Below are 21,868 nucleotides of genomic sequence, written 5' to 3' on the forward strand. Positions count from 1 at the left end.
TTTATCTTTTCATATAATATAATAGAAATTAGCAAAATTATTAGGGCAAGGTGATTTGTATTGTTAATGTAAGGCTAAACAGAATGTGAGGTATGTGTATAAGTTTGTTTATAAGCGGGAGTCGTTAAACCGCATTTAAGTTTGTGCTTTTATTGAAGAAAAGATAAATTAATATCCCTTGCTATCTATTACTTATCTATGGTAGATCCTCTTGGGAATATAAAGGTCATTCTAGATTTTTGTTAAATTTTCTTAAGGCTTAATTGATAAATTGGACCGAAATCCTTTAAACGCTCATCGATAATTCTTTTTTATGATTTGCACGCATGTATTTACATACAAGTACAACATTAATCCCTTTGCTTAACAATTCATACTTTAAAACCAAAGCGAAGAAAGCAAAGTGTCGTTTGAACGTTTTGCTTTCAGTGTTTCTCTATAATACAAACGGGGACTGGTGCTTGGCAAACCGTAAAAAGATGAGAGTTGCTCAACATTTTGCTTCGCCTTACTGCGTTTCTCTTTGCTGTGAACATACTTAGGACTTTTCTGTGAAAGCAAATGTTTGACGTAAAGTATTACAAATATTCAGTGGAGGTCGTAAAGTCGTAGAAAATTTTCTATATGTTAGTCGTCCACTAAAACCTCTACTAATTACGATAATAACGAGAAAGTTAAAGTAATATTGGTTAAAAGTAGTCGCCTTGACATCAGAGAAAAATAAAATTATGAATCGATTCATATTTTGGTTAATCTTTTGGGTATGAATCGAGTCAATTATAGGCTTCGAATGCTTTGCAAAAAGGACTTCTAGAGTATTTATTTCAACATAATTTCCTTAATCCATATATTCAGCGTTCACAAATTATATTTTTAAGGCAAGGTAACAAGAGGCATATGTACAACTATGTCTACCTGCGGAGGGAGTTTAACCTCAGTTTAATTTGTTTAATAGTTTTATTTAAGAAGAAAAGAGGAATTAATATCCCTGGCTACCAGTTACCTACAATAATATAATAGCTTTTGAAATAAAAAATCTATAGAGATATTTATAACTATTTATTATTTTTACTTTAAACTTTATTAGTTCAAAAAGCTGCAATTAGCTAGAGAACGACTTTAAGAATCCCAAAGTTCAAAAGGCTTCAAGTAACTAGCGCATATAGTGTATTTAGTAATGTATTAACTTTGATTAGAAGAAAAAAGACATATCACCTTGTAAGAAAGGTCGTCCTATGGAATACTACATAACAAGACGACAAGTGAAGCTTTCTACTATATATTGTTGATGCGTGGTAGTCGTTGAACCAGTGAGCCGAGATTTAAAAGCCATTGACTGTACCGATGGATATATTTTAGTTGCGCCACATTCTGGAGATTGAACAACGACCATATTTAAATTCTGGCACTTCCGTTATCATATAAAAATCTCAATATCAATGAACTTCAAACGCAATTGAAACCATCAGCATCAGACATCAGAGTTGAGTTTGCGGAATTGGAAGCTCCGTTGAAATACAAGATCTGTAAGTTGATTGTGTTCTTGTCCTGATTGGATGAAAAGAAGCTTTCTATTTAAAATTTGAGTTCGAAAATTATTGTGGAGAATATACTGAAGGATCAATGAATTGTCGTATAATTTTGACAAAAATTTGGTAATCCCGTTCACATGGCTCACATGGCTGTGAACAGTAAGAATCAAACAGTATCGGAAAACATCTACGCTAGAAACTAAAAAAAACGTGGCTTCAAAAGACGTTGGAAGAAACATTTATCGAACAAGCTGGAATATAATATTGACTAAAAACCTTACCGCTATTAAGTAATTGAGCTATGACATGGAGAATTCATGAAACTGCCTTTCCTTGAACACGTTTACCTTAGACAGTAATTTTGGCTATCTCACATGGTTCACCGAAGGTAAGAATACCGAGACATTTCAATCTCAGTCTTGTAAAATCTGAACAATGTAATAGAAAGTGCCTAGATGTTTCCAGTCAAGTTGTATGGAACTTTAACAATTTGAACTTTTTTCATTATGCGCTCACAGCATAATCCATTTTCTTCCTCTGTAGTGTTTTCAAAAAAAGTTTACGTGGTGTGTGTGTGAGGTATCGCAATACATTTTTTTGTGTGCAAGGTATATTCTTATGCTAACATACACAAACTTTTACTAAACATTGTCAAACGTAAATTCTTTTTCTAACCGATTCAGAAATATGTTAAAAAAAAGGCAAGGAAATATTACAAATTCTTTATTTTCGTTTTTACTTCCTAAACAATTATATTGCCGGGCTACCTTCAGGTAGATAAGATTTGTTAGTTATATGAAATCTAGGACAAAAAGTCATCTATGGCACAGGGGTTCTCTTATTCGGTAGTGAAGGATAATCGATACAATTAAGTCCAATTTTCGAGCACTTTTTCTACAAATTAAACACAATTATGTAATAATTAATTATTATGTAAGCTTTGTATAAATAAATAAATAAACACTATTATAGCCTTGAAAGTCCTAATTTGCATTAACTTGCGCATTTGATCCATGTTAATGCAAATAATAGCCCTGATAGACGACAGCACTAATTTGCCGTAGCGGGCTTAATTTACATTGACTTGCGCATTTCATCCATGTTAATGCAAATTTATAATGTCCAAAAATGTCGTGCATTTAGCTGTATTTACGAAATTTGAGTAGGCAACACTGCGCATAAAAGGTAGCCCATTACTGATCGTTTTTTGCTATTGTTTGACCGATGTCGCTTGAAGTCGCAGCCTTCCTTGTGTAGCAGTTTTTATATTGCTAATTAAATTGTGTAACTGTATTAACAAAAACAAATTTTAATATTTTTAGATGGCAGAAAATAAACAACGCACAGTTTGCGATCCATTTTTCAAATATTCTTAACTTTTTCGCACACTTCTTTCGCATTCAATCAATTATTTCTTTTAATTTCACTCTATTACCTTTGAATGTATTTAATAATTAACGAATTTTTTCGTTAAATTTATATTGATTTACCAAAAATATCAAAATTTCTATTAATAATTTTCTCTTATCCATTTTTATTTCACTTTTTTTTAATAAATAAACAAATTTCACAATCAGCAGTCTAAATGCACAATTCTGCCGTCTGTCACCATACAATTTTAAAGCGAATTAGTATTTATTAATGCACAATAATTTTTCTCGTCTGTCAGGGCTATAAATCAACGTATGTCACAAATGGGATGTTAAGTATTGACGTCTATAGAAGAAGAGATTCTGGCTGATTACTAAAGACCAATGATTTCAAATAGCCCCACAAGAAGAGATCTAATAGTGTTAAATGACAACTTCTTGGAGGCCATTGACCGTTACAATTTCCTTAAATAATCGAGTCTCCAAACTTTACTCGTAATAATTCGGCTGTAATGCGTGTTGTATCCCAAGTAGCTCCATCTTGTTTGAACCAGCAGTTGTTAAGATCATTTCTTCCAATTGCGGCTATAAAAAGTTGATTATCATTGATAGTAGCGGTGTCACCAGCTTTATTTCGAAATAAATATGGATCGATGAATCCGCCAGATCAAAAACCAAGCCGAACTGACAATTTGGGGGAATGTAGTGGTTTCTCATGAATAATTTGTGGATTTTCTTCGCACCCGAATCAACAGTTTTGTTTATTTAATAACTCATCGGAGATGATTTCCTTAAAAAATCGTTACCGATTCAAGCTATTCCAAATAAAATCCGGTGATCCAATGGCTTCAGTTTTTAAGTGAGAACAATTTTATAAGGATGTAAGCCCAAATCCTTCCTCAAAATCCTTCAGGTTGTGTCGATAAATAGTAGTCTTCAGGAACAATTCCTTGGGCTTCATAGTATTGTTGGCACTCGAATATTATCTAAAGAAAATGTACGCTCGAAATTTTCAACAATTCGGTGAATAGCGAGCACAGGTGGACGATTATTACGGCCATAAAATGGCACAAGCGCCCGAAAAATATTCTCATATTTCAAAAAACGCTGTGATATAAATTAGAAAAAATAAAAGTCATGATTTGATATCTAAAATAGTTTGAGTATTTTTAAATTTGAATGCTGGGCTGATGCCATTTCCTTAAGCGTTGCGTATACGCAGCGTCTTCCTTTCAAAAAATTGGTCAGAGCTATGTCTTCGCCAAAGAATGAAACGCTACAAAAACTATCTACGATTTAAAACTTTTCTCTTCGCTTTCGTTGTGTGCTACTCTCTTGTCAAAAAATTTACATGCGAGTTGAATTTGATACAAGGGGGTAAATGATTTTCGAACTTCCACTTGATTAAAAAATTATTTTTCTGATAATAATATGTTTTGGACCTAACATTGATAAAATCGAGTCAATACTATTATCCCTTGCTCCACATAACTTCAAAATTACAGGTTGACTTTATACCGTTGTTCATATCTTACATATTGGGTAGTCGAAAAAATCTTTTCGTATTTCTAATCAAACTTCAACTTATTTTTTTTTATATTTATACTCAAAATAAATGAAATTTTGGTCGAACAGTTTTTACCATTTTCTTGCTAGAGACACAATGTTATTGAGATATACGAGTGCAACGTCATCTATCGATAAATTACGAAAATACTTTTCCTGCTAATCAATATAACCTAGGAAAAATAAATGGAACTATAATAATAATAATCGATATCCTATATAGTTTAATGGCGAAAATGTGTCGAATCGGTTCGCGAGTCATCCCGGGAAGCAGTTCATACCTTCCCTAACCGAATTAATCTTGATACCGAACTGTACAACCTACATGATTATGAAAAATAAATGACAAGAATAAATTTCTCTTAAACAAATAATGGTTTTCATTATTTTCGCGTCACTTAAAAATACATAACAATAAAAAATTTACATATAATATCAATATACATATAAAGGTCAACTTTATAAATATATACGTATTTAATACAATTTTAAAAATTGTTGTATTTCATCATAAAATGTCCACGATGTGGTTTACTGATTCTGCCTCAACCATTTCCTGTTCCAAAATTTTAGCAATTCTTCGCATGCGTCTATATTTTCGACAAGCGATAGTGTTTTGTTCGCGGGCAAGTTGTTGCTCCACCGTTTCTTCCTTCTTCGGGCGATGGCGTACCATATTCGGCCTATACTTTAATATATCTTCTAACTTAATTGCGGAAGACATCATTTTAACTTTCTTTCCAGATGCTGTTAACTTGCCGGCTAGATATTCAATAGGTTTGCGCTTAGTAGAGTTGCAGAAAGCCGGCGTCGCCTCCGGCAACAATGTTTTTGTCGCGGTAGGTTCTGGTGAAGAAGTCTTGTTAAAGATAGTTGGCTGAACGGTTTGTTGCGGTCGAGGATTTTCGGTGATCTTGGCTTGATTTTTGGGTTCATTATAGTACTGAGGTGACATTGAGACAACTTGAACTTCTGGGTAGAATGTTTTGTTATTCATGTTAGCTTGGGTCACCAGCGCGTTCAATGCGGTGCTATCCGGGAAACTCCTGGATCTTGGCATTCCTACACACTCTTTAGGCTGATGTGCCCTTGTCGGGGATGGGGGTGCTGATGTGGCTCGTTCTTGCTGCATTGCAATTGGATAATTCGTGTAGGCTAGGTTTGACCAAGGCGGTGCGACGTTTGTATGGTAGTATTGACCTGCTGTTGAATTCGTTGGGAAAGCGGTGTAGGGTGGCGTATTAACCACATTATGTGTGAAACCCGGCTGGGCAATTCCTGGCTGTGCTGGTATAAGCACCTGTCGTTGTGTGTGTAAAATATTCATCATTGGTATTGTATATTGGTTAGTGGGTCGGTAATTTGCTGAATATGTAGGCATATTCCCTGCACTGTTCACATATGGCGGCTGAGCATAGAGAGGGCTCCTGTTCATGGTAAAGTCTCCATAGCGTTCGTCAAGTGGTGAGTTCGGTGGTGTGAGTGACGGTGGCGAGATATGAATAGCATTTGCATAAACCATTGATTGTTGTATGGCTGCCATACTTGATGGCGGAATGGTCGTTGTTGCAGGTACACTTCTCACATTATTAGAGCTTACCACCTTCTGTGCTGGGTATCTCAAATGTTGATCCTGAAGCGTGCTCCTTACCTGTTCTACCTGCGATTGACAAGAATTAGCTTCGGTTTTCTCATTGACCCATGGACGAAAAAATGTGGAAGATTTCGACTTCTGTACCATTTTGTCCTTTGGAGAACATTGCCCGTGGATGGTCTTACCTTTTGAAGAGCATCCATTGGCAACAAATGAATTGGTTATAAAAAATTGCTTCATTTTCAGTTATTGTGGTTGTGATTTTGCGACTGATTCCTGCTGAATTCGTTTTAAGGAATGACACTGAACGGCAACGCGTACAGGGCTTTTATAGCTGAACAGACTGGCTGCTGTGAGGTCGCCTAGAACGAAGACAGTGTACATAATTAACATACCTGCTTCATAATTGTGGTCTAAGGTGATTTGAGCAACCAAATTTAACTTTAATTGAAATAACAATAGCAAGCCTAATGAATTTTTAGAAGCCTTCTTTAAAAATATAATTGTTCATTGCGCAGAAAAGAAAGACCCTTTGTGAAAACTTCACCTTCACCTTTGTTATCTATGAACCAACATACGCAGGTAGGCAAGACATATCTCAAATGACTTAGAATAGATTATTAAGACAATATATCGTGTTTTCCCAAGGTTTTATGAATATTTTAACAAAGGATCTGGGTATCTGCAATCTTTGTACTAACCTATATTCCTTTCTGCCACTTTAAAGCTCCCGAGTTGTCAAGGCGCTAGTGCTTGGAAACATTTTCAATACAATTTTGGCATTTTCAACGGCCAACATCAATTTAAAAATAAAATTTTATTATATATGCAATAATATTTCTTTTGGATACTTTACCCGATCATTATCAAGTTATCATATAAGTGCTTGAGCATACTCGGCAACATAAATAAGAAATATGCTGATAAAATTTAATAAACTTTTCTAAAAAAAATATTATTTCAATAAATTTATCGATCTTTTTCAATATATTAACCGATTTTCTCTCTACGGCCATGGTCATATTGATAACATTTCATTTATTTATATTTATATTTTGGGAAGAAGTAGATATTGATTATAATACATATTATAGGATCTTGCTGAATTCATAGAAATATGTTTGTAACGGCAAATTTTTTATTGCACATTTACTGCGGTCAGCTTTAGGTGTGACATTGAAATCGCTTTCTCACAAAACCTAAGGTAGCAGGTAGACAACCGAAGCAGGTAAACGCTTGTTAATGTTTAAAAATTACTCAAGGAATAATGAATTATACTTAATGATGGGCTATAAAGAATTCTAAAAGGTCGATGTCTATCGAGAATATTCGCAAAAAGGGGTATCCAAAAGATACAATGTAATGGTGTATTATAAAAACCCAATTAACTCCAGAACTGTAAAGATTAACGCAAATGTGTGTTTTGTAATTAGGCTTATGGCAGATTTTGGATTGGTTATAATCTTAAATTTTTGACCTACATTAATTTAGGATTGTAAAACTTTCTCTCAATGAATTTTTTTTGGAAAGTCCTAATGTCTAGCAATCTTGGAGTAAAAGATCTATTGCCTTCTTGCTTGTTAAGAAATATCTGTAAAATACTTTAATCTTTCTAAATATAATTATATAAAAAAATAAATTTCAATATAATAAAAAAAAATTATACATAATTTTTATATTCAATATATTTATGAGAAACATTGAAAAAAAAAACAACTTTCATAAAATTATACTGAGCTCCACCTTAAGGTTTATGAGCCGGAAGGTAGAAACAGGATATTGGGGATCTAAAGATGGAAGCGTATTCTCTACATGGAATTCGTATGTGGAGACTTTTGTAGCCACGAGTCACGTTTCATAAAATTATATTGATGCTCCACATTAAAGTTTATGAGCTTTCAATCTTATTTTTAAGAGCTAGTTCATAAATGGAGACTTTTGTTACCACGATTTCTACTAACATTTTATAAACTTATTTTAATGCTGCAGTGTGTATGTAGGAAAGTAGAAAAAAATATATTGGAGATATAAAAATGGGAGCTTATTCGCTTTTTTTCTCTGCATGGAATTATGCTGAGCTTTCTATCATATTTTTAAGAGCTGGTTCAAAAGTGGAGACTTTTGTTGCCACGACTCACATATCATAAAATAAATTTTGAATTTTAATGTTTATGAGTAGGAAAGTTAAATAAGATATTAGAGATCTAAAGATGGAAGCGTAATCTCTACATGGAATTCATAAGTGGAGACTGGAGACTTTTTTGCCACGATTTGGACATCTAAAAATGTGAGCGTAGTCGCTCTCTTTCTCTGCATGGAATTATGCTCAGCTTTTAAATATATTTTAAAGAGCTGGTTCATACGTGGAGACTTTTCTAGCGACGAGTCGCAGTTTGTGGAAGTCTGGCAGACGAGGAAAGTCAAAGCACTGAATTGTTGAATATTGATCAGTTTGAGTAACAGCTAATGTAAATATATCCTCAATTGCACTGGGTCCACATATTCGGTAACTGGCCTCTTGAACAGTTATGATCCGATTTTGAACATTTTAAAACTTGAGATGGCATACATTAAAGGGACTATTTGAGAAAAGTTGTATTCCAATATATTCATTGGTACTTGATTTGTATATTGAAAAGTGAAAGAATTATATGGAATTTAATGTTCTGTTATAAGGGAGGTAGTCGAGATTATAGCCCGATTTCGCACTGTAACATAGGAATATTGTTACGTATCGAATGTGGTTGAACTTATGGTCAACATAATCTGCCTACTGAGTGTTCTATTCACAACACTATCACCCATCTTGACCCCGAATTCTTTGTGAGATAGTATTCGAGCAAATAGACCAAGTCCAGAACGCAGTAGCGAAAATATAAGCTGAGATTGTACACGAAGACTCGAGAGATTCGTCCAGATCTTAAATTGAAACTGATATCTGGTTCAATGGGTATGTAAACAACTAAAATAGCCGTAATTGGGACGAAGAGTAACCTGAGGAGTTTCAAAAGTTGTAATTTTATCCAAAAATCCACATTTTGCGCCGGTGGTTTCATCGGCCCATATTCCTTCAAAAATGATACAGGTGAGAACGTAACCGTCAATGGCGCTAACGACTATTTGATGCCTGAAATTGGAGCTCGTGATCTCGCCAACATTCGATGGCGCCACTTCCCACTTATCGCATCTGTCTAAAGTCTATGCGGACAACACCGCTTCGATTCAGAGCTTGAAGCAAAACATCACTCTTGTCATTCGCTAGTTACTAGTCGAAATGTTTGACCGAGTCATCGAAAATTGGACTCAACGGATGGACAATCTGTTGCCGCGAGCAACATTTAAAAAAAGATAATCTTCAAAACATAAGTGCCAAGAGATGTTCTTTCGAACGACAATAAATATTTCACATTAAATTGGAATTTTTTGTGTTTTTTAAACGTAGGGAACTTTGAAATGGATCATAAAATGGATATGAAGATGATTTGAATAGTAGGTTTCCTCCGTTGACTTTAAATATCATGGAAATACGTAAAATTCTAATCTAAAATCTAAAATTTCTGCTTTAAGCTGACACTATAAAACAAAATAAAATTATGAATTATTCGGAATGATCGCATCGACAAATTGGCGGAGTTTATTTTTAATAAGTACAATCAGCGTTTGTAAATAATTAAACAGAGATTGTACAATGTATATGTACTTCAACCAATATTATTTGAATTCAGCTGAGTTTTCACATTCGAGATGGTTTGAATTGCGCTTATCGCCGGAAACGACGTCGTTTATTTAGCTTTTGAAAAACTAATAGACTTGAAAAGTTTACTCATTTCTACGGAGATAGTGGGTGAGCACACACATTAAGTAGTTTTATTTGTAAGTGCATGATAATTTTGGACTTTCAACAGCTGGTTAGATTAGCTTCGTGTTTTAATCGCGCATCTAAGGGCTATTTCGCTATTTCTATGACATTAAAATTTATAGAATTACAACTATGGTATGTAGCTGAGAAAGCAATGATAATGACAGAAATTTCAAAAATGTAAATATACTCCGAACAAGTCTGATAATTTGGCTGATTTTCAGTAGTAGTTACTGAATAAAATGTTACCAAAAACCGAACAAGTGTCAGTTACACATAAATGCAGATCTCAACATAAAAGTAAGTCTTTATAACGTAAATATAGTCTTTTCTCCTTTTCGCTGTTTCTAATAGCATAATGAAAACATTATTTCTAGGGAGCAGAGCAGAATGCTAAACAAATGTGTTAGTAAGGGAATGTGGCGTTTAAGCTCAACGATAATGTTATTTCTAACATCAGTCTGAAATAACGAACTAATTTATCGGAAACTTTGTTCTGTTTGGGCTTTTCCAAAGATATCTACTAAAATTTCCACAGTACTAGGTAAAATCCGCTGTATTTTCTACTCAATCCAGGTTTTAAATGAACTGATCTTTAGTGGGTACTACACTGACTTTAAATAATTTTATATACAATATGAAAACTTGCACTCAGATTGAAGTGAATTCATATAAGAAAAAGGACTTTGATCCGAAAAATATTACAAAGTAGCAAATCGAAATATGTAAATATATTTTATTTCAAGGCTTGAGTTTATTTAGTTCAATAAGAATATAAATATATATAATTTTTTTAATAAATAAATCCTTTAAATAGCTGGAAATTTCAATTTAATTTTAAATTAGTTATTTTAACTTTAATTACTTCCTTTGCTGGTTTTCACGTTTTTTACGTAAATGAGCTGGTCTTATCGAAAAACTTTCTAGAGAAAAATTGTATGAAACTAAATTTCAGACAAAAAGGCCTTTTACGTACAGGTCAGTAAAGTAATTTGTTACAGAGATCTAAGCGATTTGATAAAAAAAATACCACAATAAAATACATGTAGGTTTTAATGAAATTTGTGTAACTAAAACTGGACTCAAGCCTTTACATAATTTTGGAAACCCAAAACTTTATCGAAAAGTTTAAAATTTTTATAGTCATGCATACTCAGAAAGTTTTGATATATGATCGCCATTTGCGCAGCTTACAGTAAGTTGAAATATTCACCTCGGCCAAAAAACGAAAGCAACAGTGCATCGGTATACTAAATTCAATTTTTGGCGATTAAGCCCCAGCAAGAAGAACGGTGTTACTGTGTTTTCAACTATTGATGCAGTGCATGAACTGATATAGCAATATCGTCACGTGACCTATCGTGATATCGAGATAAATATAGGCTTCAATGGAACCAGCATACATTCAATATTCCATGAACACTTGATTGTAAAAAAAAAAAATTGTTCGGGTTGAGTCTCATATTATTTGTCTATCGCTCAATTAAAAAATATGTTTGCGATGCTTCGAAATACGTATGTATGTCCTCAACTGCTCAACAGACCTTCTTGTGAAAATCTAATCTCTAGAAGATATTGGCCGTACGATCAATCGGCCGAATACCGTGGCAACGGTGAGCCGAAGCCGAAAAACTACGTCAAAGTAAGTCAAAAATCAAGGTTATGTTGACAGGTTTCTTCGATTATCAAGGTGTGGTGCGCTCTGAATTCCTTCCGACCGATTAAACTGTCAACAAGGAATACTATTTGAGTGTTATGCATCGTTTGCGCTAAGCTATTTGCAAAAACAGGTCGGAATTATGGGCTCACAACACTTGGTTTTTGCACCACCATACCGCATTGATTATTCGTTAGTTTTTCGTCTAATTTAGATAGATTTTGAAAAAGAAATCACGAATTTTAAAATTATGACTAAAGTCTTACTATTTTTTTGCTCATATTAGTATATACAAAACATGCAAAAATTCCAAAAAAAATTTTAGTCATCGGATTCGTCTTCGAGTAATGAGTGCCGCAAATTTAAAAAAAAGCTGTTTCGAGAAAAAAGTGTTTATAGCTGTAAAATAGTTGAAATCCTAATTTAAATTTTTATTTAAAGGCATATATTATATTATTGATTTGATACATTTTTTGATTCTGTTTTCAAAATTTCATAACAATTGTGCCTTTAAGTGACTTTTTTTTTGTTGGAACTATTAAATAATTATTTTAAACTTAATATACTATGTTATTTGGAAACCTCACTAAGGTAATATTGCGATCGATTTCAAAACAGCAACTCTCCAAACTTTATAAATCTGAAATCGTCTGCATTGCATTGCTCTGAACAATCATAGTCTACGAATGAGTTTGCGTACATCCCTTTCCTGTACAGCGCAGTCATGACTTGAGTTTTCCAAATATAAATATGAGCGATTTTCGTTCCGACAGAAGTATATGCCTGTCTCTTATACACATCTAGATGTGTATAAGAGACAGGAACAATCATAGTCTACGAATGAGTTTGCGTACATCCCTTTCCTGTACAGCGCAGTCATGACTTGAGTTTTCCAAATATAAATATGAGCGATTTTCGTTCCGACAGAAGTATATGCACACTCTCGTCAATAGCTAAATATAATATAATATGTTTCGTCAATACCGAATTCGCGGAAATGATTAGAAAGTAGTTATTTAGTAAATTGAATGACGCCAAAGGCCTTCAATTCCTCCAAAAACAAATAAGATGAGCTCGAATTCCTTATCAGCCACACAGTAGGTTTCGAGTAAATAAAGATTAATTATGAAGACAACCCTATATATGCATTCTTTCGCTATTTAATTCACACACACACGTTTACTTAAGTATGCATCTCCAGCAAGCTGAAAGACCATCACTAATTGAACAATTATGTGGCATTGAATGTGCACACATAAGTATAAAAACAAATAAAATGAGATTTGAGACTAAGAAGTAAAAATTGCAGCTAAGCCGCTTGATGCCACAATGCATGGCAGGATACACCACACTTGAACAAGCATATGTATAGAAACAAGGTGATAAGACGCTCTTGCTGTGCAAGTGTGCTCATGTATGAATAAGCAAGTGAATGCTTAGTGTGGCATGCCACACTTGGCATACAATTTCAATGAATGTTTGTCAAATCGATTTGTGGCAAAATATGATCGCGCCGAAAGAAAATGCGTGTGTCAATAAATAACCACCTGCTGAGCTGTGCTGCGCTCTAGCACATCGGTAGCACATCGGAAGCGTGTAAGTTGAAGATGTTAAAGGGAGTACAGTTAGCGCTAAGGCAAGAATTAAGAAATCGAAAATAGCGTTTGTGACCTTGAACCAAAGAGCAATATGTGATAAACAACTCCTGTGTTGTGTTAAGCCGTCACTAAAAGGTAAGCTAACTTTGGTACAGCCACTTCTACATATTATGTCGATCGGCCATTGTTGGCTTCAGTTCACAGCAACCGTTCATTAGCAGGTATGTGTTTTGGTACAAGCTTAAAATGTCATCAATAGAATTTGCTTTCTTTGGCACACAAAGACATCTCAAATAAAGGGAAATTTCCACTGAATGATCCACCCAAAATTCCGACCATATGAAGGCCAAACCAGGTAAGAGCATAGAAGAAAGCCGTAAAGGGTTATGCCGGAAACAGAGTTACAATGCAATGCAGCTTGAGTGCCACCGAAAACTTCTTTTGTCATACGTTAGACGGTAGATGTTTGGACATTGAATTTTATGATTTATTAACTTATTTTGATTGTAACGATAAATTAGTCATTTGTGTCCCACTATTGTAATTATTTTGATTTTATATAATTTGTTAATTTTGTTTTATTTTTTCATTTCGTTTTTAATAATTTAATTTTTTTTTTGTTATGTAACAGAAAATTTATAGCTTTATTATATATAGTTATCAATTAATTAGTTGTGTATGCTTACAAATTGTATAAAAAAGAGTTATTTGCATCAAATATCGGGTAGTCGAAAAATTCTTTTCGTATTTTATCAATAGATGCCGTTGCAGTCGTATATCTCCAGTGCTACCAATCACATTTTGTCTTACCATGTAGTGTTGAAAAGCTGAGATTTAAAGCTTCATTAAAAAAAATTAAATTCGGGGAAGTTGAAAAAAAGTTTTAGCTGTTCAAAAATGAGTGAAAATGATGAAGAAATTCGCTATACTTTCTAATTATAAGGGAATAATGCCACACTGGAAATTTCGAAATTTCGATTTACACTGATGGAATAATGTCTCTAGCAGGAAAAATGGCAAAAATAAATCGACCGAAATTGTACAGATTTGCTTACTTATTTACATATAAGTATAAATATAAAAAAATAAGTTTAAGTTTGATTAGAAATACGAAAAGACTTTTCCAACTACCCAATATTATAAAGGGTGATTTATTTCGAGATTCCCTACTTTTTTAAAGAAAATTCACAGAAACTTAAAATTTAATGGGGAATGTTTTTTTATCAATTCTTTGTCATTTATTTTTTGGAAGATTATCTCTTTCAAATGTTGTGCAGGTACGTCTCAGATGGTCCATCTGTTAAGTTTAATTTACGATGACCCGTTTGAGCACTTTGACTAGTAACTGGCGTATGACTTGCGTGTTGTTTTGCTCCAAGGACTGAATCGAAGCGGATTATCTGCATAAACTTTACACTTTGCATATTTCAAAAGGAAAAAGTCTAACGGTGTCATATCACATGATCTTGGAGGAAATTTATTCGACCTAAAACGTGAAATCAGCTCAAAAAAGTGTACTTTGAATGCAGTGTGGCCGTCTTGTTGAAACCGAATGTCGCCGAGATTACGAGCTTCAATTTCAAGCATCAAATAATTGGTTATAATGGCACGATAGCGTTCGTCATTGACGCCAACGTTTTCGCAGGCATCATTTTTGAAGAAATGTGAAACGATGATTCCACAGGCTCTCAAAGCACATCAAACCGTTATTTTTTCTGGATAAAATGGCAGATCTTGAATCTCTTCAGGTTGCTCTTCGTCTCAAAAACGGAAGCTTCGCTTGTTTATATACCCATTGAGTCAGAAAACTTCGGATCTTCTTGAAGCTTTTCAACAGCTGTATTTTCTATGCTTTCAATTTAAGATCTGGATGTAAAATACACCAAGTCGTTCCATCATTACCTTAAGAATATAAATTAATGATTTAAATCATTTTTATACCCCAAACATTGTAGGGTTTCGTAAAGTTTATATGGTATAACATGGTCTGTTTATCTGTTTATACGCAAACCAATCCCTCAGGTTTTTAGACATCGATTAGAAATTTTATATTCGTCCTTTGCCCTTCAAGAAGTTTATACCTATTTCTTTGAGTATTACTTATTTGACAAGATGATTTTGCGAAATCGAAGTCTGTCTGTCCGTCCGTACAAGTTGTAACTTGAGTAAAAACTGTTATATCGAAATTGGGATGTATGTTGCTGGGCAAAAAAGTGGGGTTGAGTTCGTAAATGTGCGTAATCCCACCACTGCCATGCCCACAAAACTTCATTAAAATCTAGTGTCATAACTAAGCATTAAATTAAGATATAGAACTGTTTTTTAACATAGCAGATCGCAGTAGCAAGGATCATTTGTGAAATAATCAAATTCGCTCAAGATAAATGCGATAAGAACGCTTAAAGACAGTGTGAAACTGAAAAAAATCGGATTACATTATTAAAAATTACTAAAAGCACGATAAATAAATAAGCAATGTCAAAAATTGAACAAAGGGCGTGGAATCGTGCTATTTTAGGTGATATCACATACCTCGGTAACCTGATCGTCCGATTTCAACCAAATTTAATATATAACATTTTTATACCCTGAACAGGGTATATTAAGTTTTTCACGAAGTTAACACCCAGAAGGAAGGGTCGAAGACTCTATAAAGTATATATATAAATGATCAGTATGTCGAGCTGAGTCGATTTAGCCATGCCCGTCTGTCTGTTCTTCTGTCTGTCTGTCTGTATATATACGAACTAGTCCCTCAGTTTTTAAGATATCGTCTTGAAATTTTGCAAACATCATTTTCTCTTAAAGAAACTGCTCATTTGTCGGAACTGCCGATATCGGACCACTTTAGCATATAGCTGCCATACAAACTGAATGATCGGAGTCAAGTTCTTGTATGGAAAACTTTCACATTTCACAATGTATTTTCACAAAAGTTGACACAGGTTATTTTCTAAACCAACAATGTAATCACCGAAGAAGTTGTTTAGATCGGTTAACTATAGCATATAGCTGCCATACATACTGAATGATCGGAATCAAATGCTTGCATGGGAAACTTTCTCATTTGACGATATATCTTCACGAAATTGGGTATGAGTTATTGTTTATACAAATCGGCTCACTATAGCATATAGCTGCCATACAAGCCGAACGATCGGAATCAAGGGCTGGTATGGAAAAGTTTCGCATTTGACGTCGTATCGTCACGAAATTTGGCATGGATTACTGCTTAAGGTAACAATATAATCTCTAAAAAAATTGTTCAGAACGGATTACTATAGCATATAGCTTCCATACGAACTGAACACATAGTTACTAACAGAAATGCACCTCTGAAGGGTATTTAGTGGTGTAACCGAAGATAACGTTTTTTCTTGTTTTAACATTCCTTTGCCACAACCTACAACCAATCTTACTTTCCATATAACAAAATTTACTTTCGACTCTTTCATTTTCCAGTATACAAATCAAGAAGAAATCAATATAAAATATGGGTCAATGTGTGAGATATACAATTGCAATTCAGGGATTATACTTTCCTTTCAAGGGTATGTCTCTATGTCAAAAATGGGTTGAATCGGGTCAATACTTTCCTTAGCTCTCATATAATACAACGATTTTCGAAGTTTCTGGCGACTTCATACCGCATATAGTATATCGGCCCATATGTTTATCTCAATGAAAATGAGACAGCGTGTTTTACTCATAACAGTGTATCTTTGTGCCTATCCGTATAATGGATAAAATTTAGTGCCCCATGACCTAGCTCTCATATAACTAATATCATGGTTTTATAATTTTACTACATATGTGAGGAACATTGATGAAACCTTGTGAACATTTTCTTAGCCTGTGGCTTTTTAATTATCATGTCAATACTATCTCGTATATACCTACTATAACCTCTTAAAACTTTCGTTAAAATTAACGTATTATATTGGTTTTACTATAGTTTAATGACAAAAGTATATGAAAATGGTTTAAGAATTACCCAAATTCCCATAGAGTACTCCATATAATTATTTTTATTACATGAAGAAATTGTATGCCAAATATGATGGTCACTGTATGAGTTATGTACCTAAACAGTGACTAGCAATACCGTTCGGCGGTCTGTCAAATTTTTGAATTGGTGTAAAAAAGTAAATAATAATCCGATTTCAATGAAATTTTTAGTTTTAAAACGTTGTTTTATTTACTTTAAATGTATAAAAAAAATGAAGAAAAGGGACATAAATCAATAATTTCATATGCAAACCACAAACACTAAATGATTTACGGGTAGTTTTTCTAACAATACTAACAAAACAACCGGTGTTAGTAAAGCAACAGGCATTTTGGAGATCTGAAGCATACATCTAAAAGAGTGAAGGAGTGGCTTGAAAATCAACAAAAGCAACCCAATTGAGAATTTGTGGGCTATTGTGAACCGAACTCTGTCATAGCACAAATTTCACCCAAAAAATTTGAATGAGCTTTGGGAGTGTGTCAAGAAAGTCTAGATATATATGGAAAAGTATGCCAAAACGAATAAATAGTGTTTTAAACAGAAAATATCTTTAAAATATGTAATAGCTAGTGTGTACTTACGTTGGTGTGCATAACTGGACGCATTAGTTTTGATTATCTTATAAAATTATTGGCTAATGTTTCCCTTTCAGTGTATAAATAAAATTGCTTGGATTCCGTATCTCTGTTTGACGGTTTTTACTTTAAGATATTGGTTTTGGTCCAGTCAAGTTGCAAAACCTTACTTACTTGTTTTTTATTTACTTTCTTACTTGTTTCAACTTTATTTGTTCTGCTCTACATATAAGCCTTTTGATCATGAATTTACTCTACGACTTAAAGTTCGAAAAGCGGTACTTTGCTATTAGAAAAGTGTGAGTGTATTGCCACATGAAGAAATTTCTTGATTGTGTACCGTTCGGGTAAGTTTGGTATTTTGGTTTCAAATTTGTTGGAGGACCGTTTCTATAATAAGCAATTCAAAAAAAATTTTTTTTTTTTAATTTGAATTTTACCCAAAGTTGCTGTTGTACTTGGCCCGCCAAAACCAGACTTTGGGTAATAACTCCGCTTAGAAGAAAAATGCGTTTAAAAATAAAGCGATAAAGCTGCTTAAACCGAGTGGTCACACTTGGAAGCTTTACATCAAAAAATTTTTACTTTTTAAATTTTAAATTGTATATCGTCATCTAAAATGCAAAACAATGTATCATCAAAAAATCATAATTATTGCTTTAATTTCAGCTTCTGTCAACTATAACCAATATTTAACCGATATGTAACCATTTCATAACCAAAACTCAAATTTTCAATATGAGTGTATGATAACCATAAGCCATATATAACCATTTCATATCCAAAACTCAAATTTTCAATATATATGGTTTGTATTATATCGTTTTTCTTTCGCCTGTAAACTTCTGAAAAGTGATGTTACGTTGTTATTCATATATAACTTAAAATTTTATTTTCTACAATTTTTTTTAGGTTCTTTAAGTATTAATAACAAGCATTAGCAATTTATTTTAGTTATTTAAAACTTTTAATTTTTTATTATTTACCAAGCATTTAAAATTTAATATTAAGTAATTTTATAACAATGGAACTATGGGTTAATTTATCGTATATTTTACTTAAATTTATCATACATTTATAACTAATGGTTATACTACTGCTATCTCTTTTACTTACGTTAATTAAGCTATTAAAATAATATATATTTATATTGAGAGTATCATAACCGTTACTTGCCTACAGAATTAATAACATTTAGTTTATCACGCCGTTGGATATGAGTTAAAAGAAGGTGTTGATATTAACTAATTTTTTTTTTAAATTAAACTAAAATTATGTGAAGTTATTAATTGTGAATATCTTATTATATTATATGTTATTTGTTTGAAAATAATTTTTGTCAATTAGACCAATAAATTTGAGTTAAAATGAAGTTTTTTATTTTTTCTAATTATTAATACATATTTTGAACTATTAACTTATACTTTCAATAATGTTAAAATTTTTATTACATTTTTTATTTATACTTTGATCTGACTAACTACCTGTGAAAAGTGAAATTTAAAAGTATGAGCTGTACTTATGGGCAAAACGTCAGGAAATATGTAAACAAATCGAAAAACAAAACAACAACTAAAACGAAAACGAAAACAACATCAGCATATGAGCGAGGATCGCTACGAAGGCTCTGCTAGTTTAGAATGCAAGGCGTTAACGAGTCGCTGCCGCGAGGACAGCTTGGTGCGCACGAAAACGTAAACAAGTGCAGAACAATACTTATTTGTGTCAAAATTGGCTAATGGATTGGATGTTGTTTTGCAAAAACATGTTTAGAAGAGAATCCCTGAAAAATAAAAATGAAAATGTAAACAAATGTTTTGTTTGGAATGTCGTTTTGAGCGTTGTTTTGCGAAAACATGTTTAAAGGAGAATCCCTGAAAAATAAAAACGAAAACGTAAACAAGTCTTTGTTTGTCCTCTGAGCGTTATCAGCTAAGAATGTGTGGCACTTTTCAAATGTGCTGATATCGCAACATTTTGTGGCATATAAATTGGTGCGGCCGAGGGCTAGCTAGATCATTACTAAGAATTTAAGCATTGTGACAACACATTGACTGTGCCGTGAAAAGAATTCAGAAGAAGTACCAAATCATTTCGTAGACATTTTCCACAAATTCGCAAGAAGTTAAAAGTGTTAACTTATTTCAAAGAAACTCGTGCAAAAAACAGCTCAGGAATATGGATCTATCTATGCATGAGAAAGCCGTGGACTATCTCTATCGCCACAAGAAGTTCGATCATGGCAAGCGTCCACGTGAAGAAGATGTATTACAAGAGCTGAATCAACTCAATCGCGACGGACGCTCGCCAGCGAATGCAATATTGCTCAATCCACACTTTTATGGTGTTGAGCGCGTTTCTACACCATTTTCCACCGACTCGAATTGCTCTTCTGAATATACGGGCTTTGTGACGCGCTGCAATGCCACCAGCACGCCAAGCAGCAAGAGGCCACGCCTTATATCCAGTGGTGCATGTGGCACATCCAATCCGAGCAGCGAGGATAGCGGCGTCGTCACATTAACACCTAAGAAAGTGGTGACAGTCAACGAGTCCCAACCCGGTCAACAGCGCAAACGTCTGCTAAAGCCATCGTTGCTCGCACAACCGCCGATGAAGAAACAAAAGGCTGTGCAAGCCGGTGCAGCGAAACAGACTTACACTACATCCAAAAACCCGGGTAACAACAGCAACTCTGGTGACAACAGCGCCACTAATCCTATCACCGGCAGCAGTGCTATTAATGTGTCCACCAACACAAGCGCCATTAACACCTCGGCTAACAAGGGCATCAAAACATACTTGTCGAACAAAAGTGTTAGCCCGGTGAGTGCCAACAGCATTAAAGCGGTACTGAAGCCCACAGAAGTAGGCACCTTGGAGTTGCCTAAAGGCGCTGATTCCCTCGTCAACAACAGCGATCCTCAATTGGACGCCAACTCTGTATTGTCACGCATTAGCGAGGATAAGCTGCGCAGCATTTGCACTTTTCATACGAATATGGTGCGCCAGTTTCCGAAGAAAGAGCGTTCGCCCAAGGATCAGGAGCGTCGCAACAAAAACACAATCGCTTGCCGTATGAGTCGTCGTATCAAAAAGCTGGAACAGATCGCTGTCGAAGAAGAATGTAAGGAGCTAGAACAGCGACATGAGGCAATGACGGAAGAGATATTGCGTGCTACAGCTTATCTGGAGCAATTGGAGCTGTTAATGGCACAAACACAAATTTCCGACGACGAAGATTCCGAAATCGATGTCGTTAATGTTGGCGATGAGAATGACACTCCGGCTACGGCAAGCGCTTCGAAGCTGAACAACAAGCCTGTTGGTGTGCCTATGCAGCCGCCACTTGTTACGCGACCTGCCAGCAGCATAAAGCCTCATCCTTTCTCGATCGCAGGCCTATTGGGTAATCTGAGCCCAATAAATGCGTGAATACACAGCTTCTGGTCGAAGTAGGGATAACTTAGCAGTAAGCATTAAAATAGTTTTACTTAATTATATATATACTTGTACTAGATGTTACAGTTAATGTTTTGATTCGAGAAATCCATTTGAAAAATTTTCTGGTTTATGATAAGATTTAGAGACATTAAGCTAAGATTATGTTTGTATTACAGTATAGCATTTATGTTTTTAAAAATATTTATTGAACTTTCTTAAAGTTTAACCTATATCTACTGTATTTAAGAAAATGTTATTTATGTGCATATGCTAAGCCTGGTTGTGTTAAAATATTTAGTATAAATAAAAAGAAAAATTTGTTTGCAAAAGTATACTTTGTTTGAAATATTTATATATTTATAGGGAAAAAATTAAAACGTAAATATGAATATAAAAAAAGAAGAAAGCATTGTTATCCATCTCTTGTAGGGCTGAGAATTTTATCTTTTATATGGTGGGCAAAAAATAGTAAGACTTTTTAATTTAACTCGTTAATAACGAACAGGTGCCTGAGGATCGACGATTAATAGTCAGAGACCTCACTAGCACCGTTGGAATATCGGAAGGATCAGTGAAAACCATTTTGAAATATCATTTGGTCATAAGAAAAGTGAAAGCCCTATTGGTTAGAAAATCACTTAATTTTTGCGAAAAGGAGCGG

The 21,868-nt window shown here is 34.0% G+C and overlaps 2 protein-coding genes across 3 annotated transcripts; one reads left to right on the top strand and one right to left on the bottom strand.

Moving 5' to 3' along the window:
* Nucleotides 1–4,926: 4,926 nt before the first annotated feature.
* LOC108967939 lies at nucleotides 4,927–18,004 on the bottom strand. 2 transcript variants are annotated; one of them, XM_018931643.1, is made up of 3 exons: nucleotides 17,770–18,004; nucleotides 6,248–6,424; nucleotides 4,927–6,128 (listed from the first exon to the last, which is right to left on the bottom strand). In XM_018931643.1, exons 2-3 carry the CDS (start codon nucleotides 6,263–6,265, stop codon nucleotides 4,977–4,979), a joined length of 1,170 nt encoding a protein of 389 aa, XP_018787188.1. In that variant the 5' UTR covers nucleotides 6,266–6,424; nucleotides 17,770–18,004; the 3' UTR covers nucleotides 4,927–4,976. The 2 variants fall into 2 exon arrangements, with proteins under 2 accessions (XP_018787188.1, XP_018787187.1); XM_018931642.1 differs by having other exon boundaries at nucleotides 4,927–6,424.
* Nucleotides 18,005–18,952: 948 nt separating this feature from the next.
* LOC108967813 (rho GTPase-activating protein gacU) lies at nucleotides 18,953–21,471 on the top strand. Its single transcript, XM_018931440.1, has 2 exons — nucleotides 18,953–18,994; nucleotides 19,258–21,471. The coding sequence occupies exon 2, from the start codon at nucleotides 19,942–19,944 to the stop codon at nucleotides 21,196–21,198; it is 1,257 nt and encodes a 418-aa protein (XP_018786985.1). The 5' UTR covers nucleotides 18,953–18,994; nucleotides 19,258–19,941; the 3' UTR covers nucleotides 21,199–21,471.
* Nucleotides 21,472–21,868: the final 397 nt, after the last annotated feature.

The sequence above is a fragment of the Bactrocera latifrons genome, unplaced genomic scaffold (genome assembly GCF_001853355.1).
Source record: "Bactrocera latifrons isolate USDA-ARS-PBARC rearing strain unplaced genomic scaffold, ASM185335v1 scaffold_2, whole genome shotgun sequence".
Classification (NCBI taxonomy): Eukaryota; Metazoa; Arthropoda; class Insecta; order Diptera; family Tephritidae; genus Bactrocera; species Bactrocera latifrons.

Excerpts from the sequence above, each read along its gene's own strand:
- LOC108967939 (XM_018931642.1), bottom strand. The coding sequence starts at position 6,302 with ATGAAGCAATTTTTTATAACCAATTCATTTGTTGCCAATGGATGCTCT.
- LOC108967813 (XM_018931440.1), top strand. The coding sequence starts at position 19,942 with ATGGATCTATCTATGCATGAGAAAGCCGTGGACTATCTCTATCGCCAC.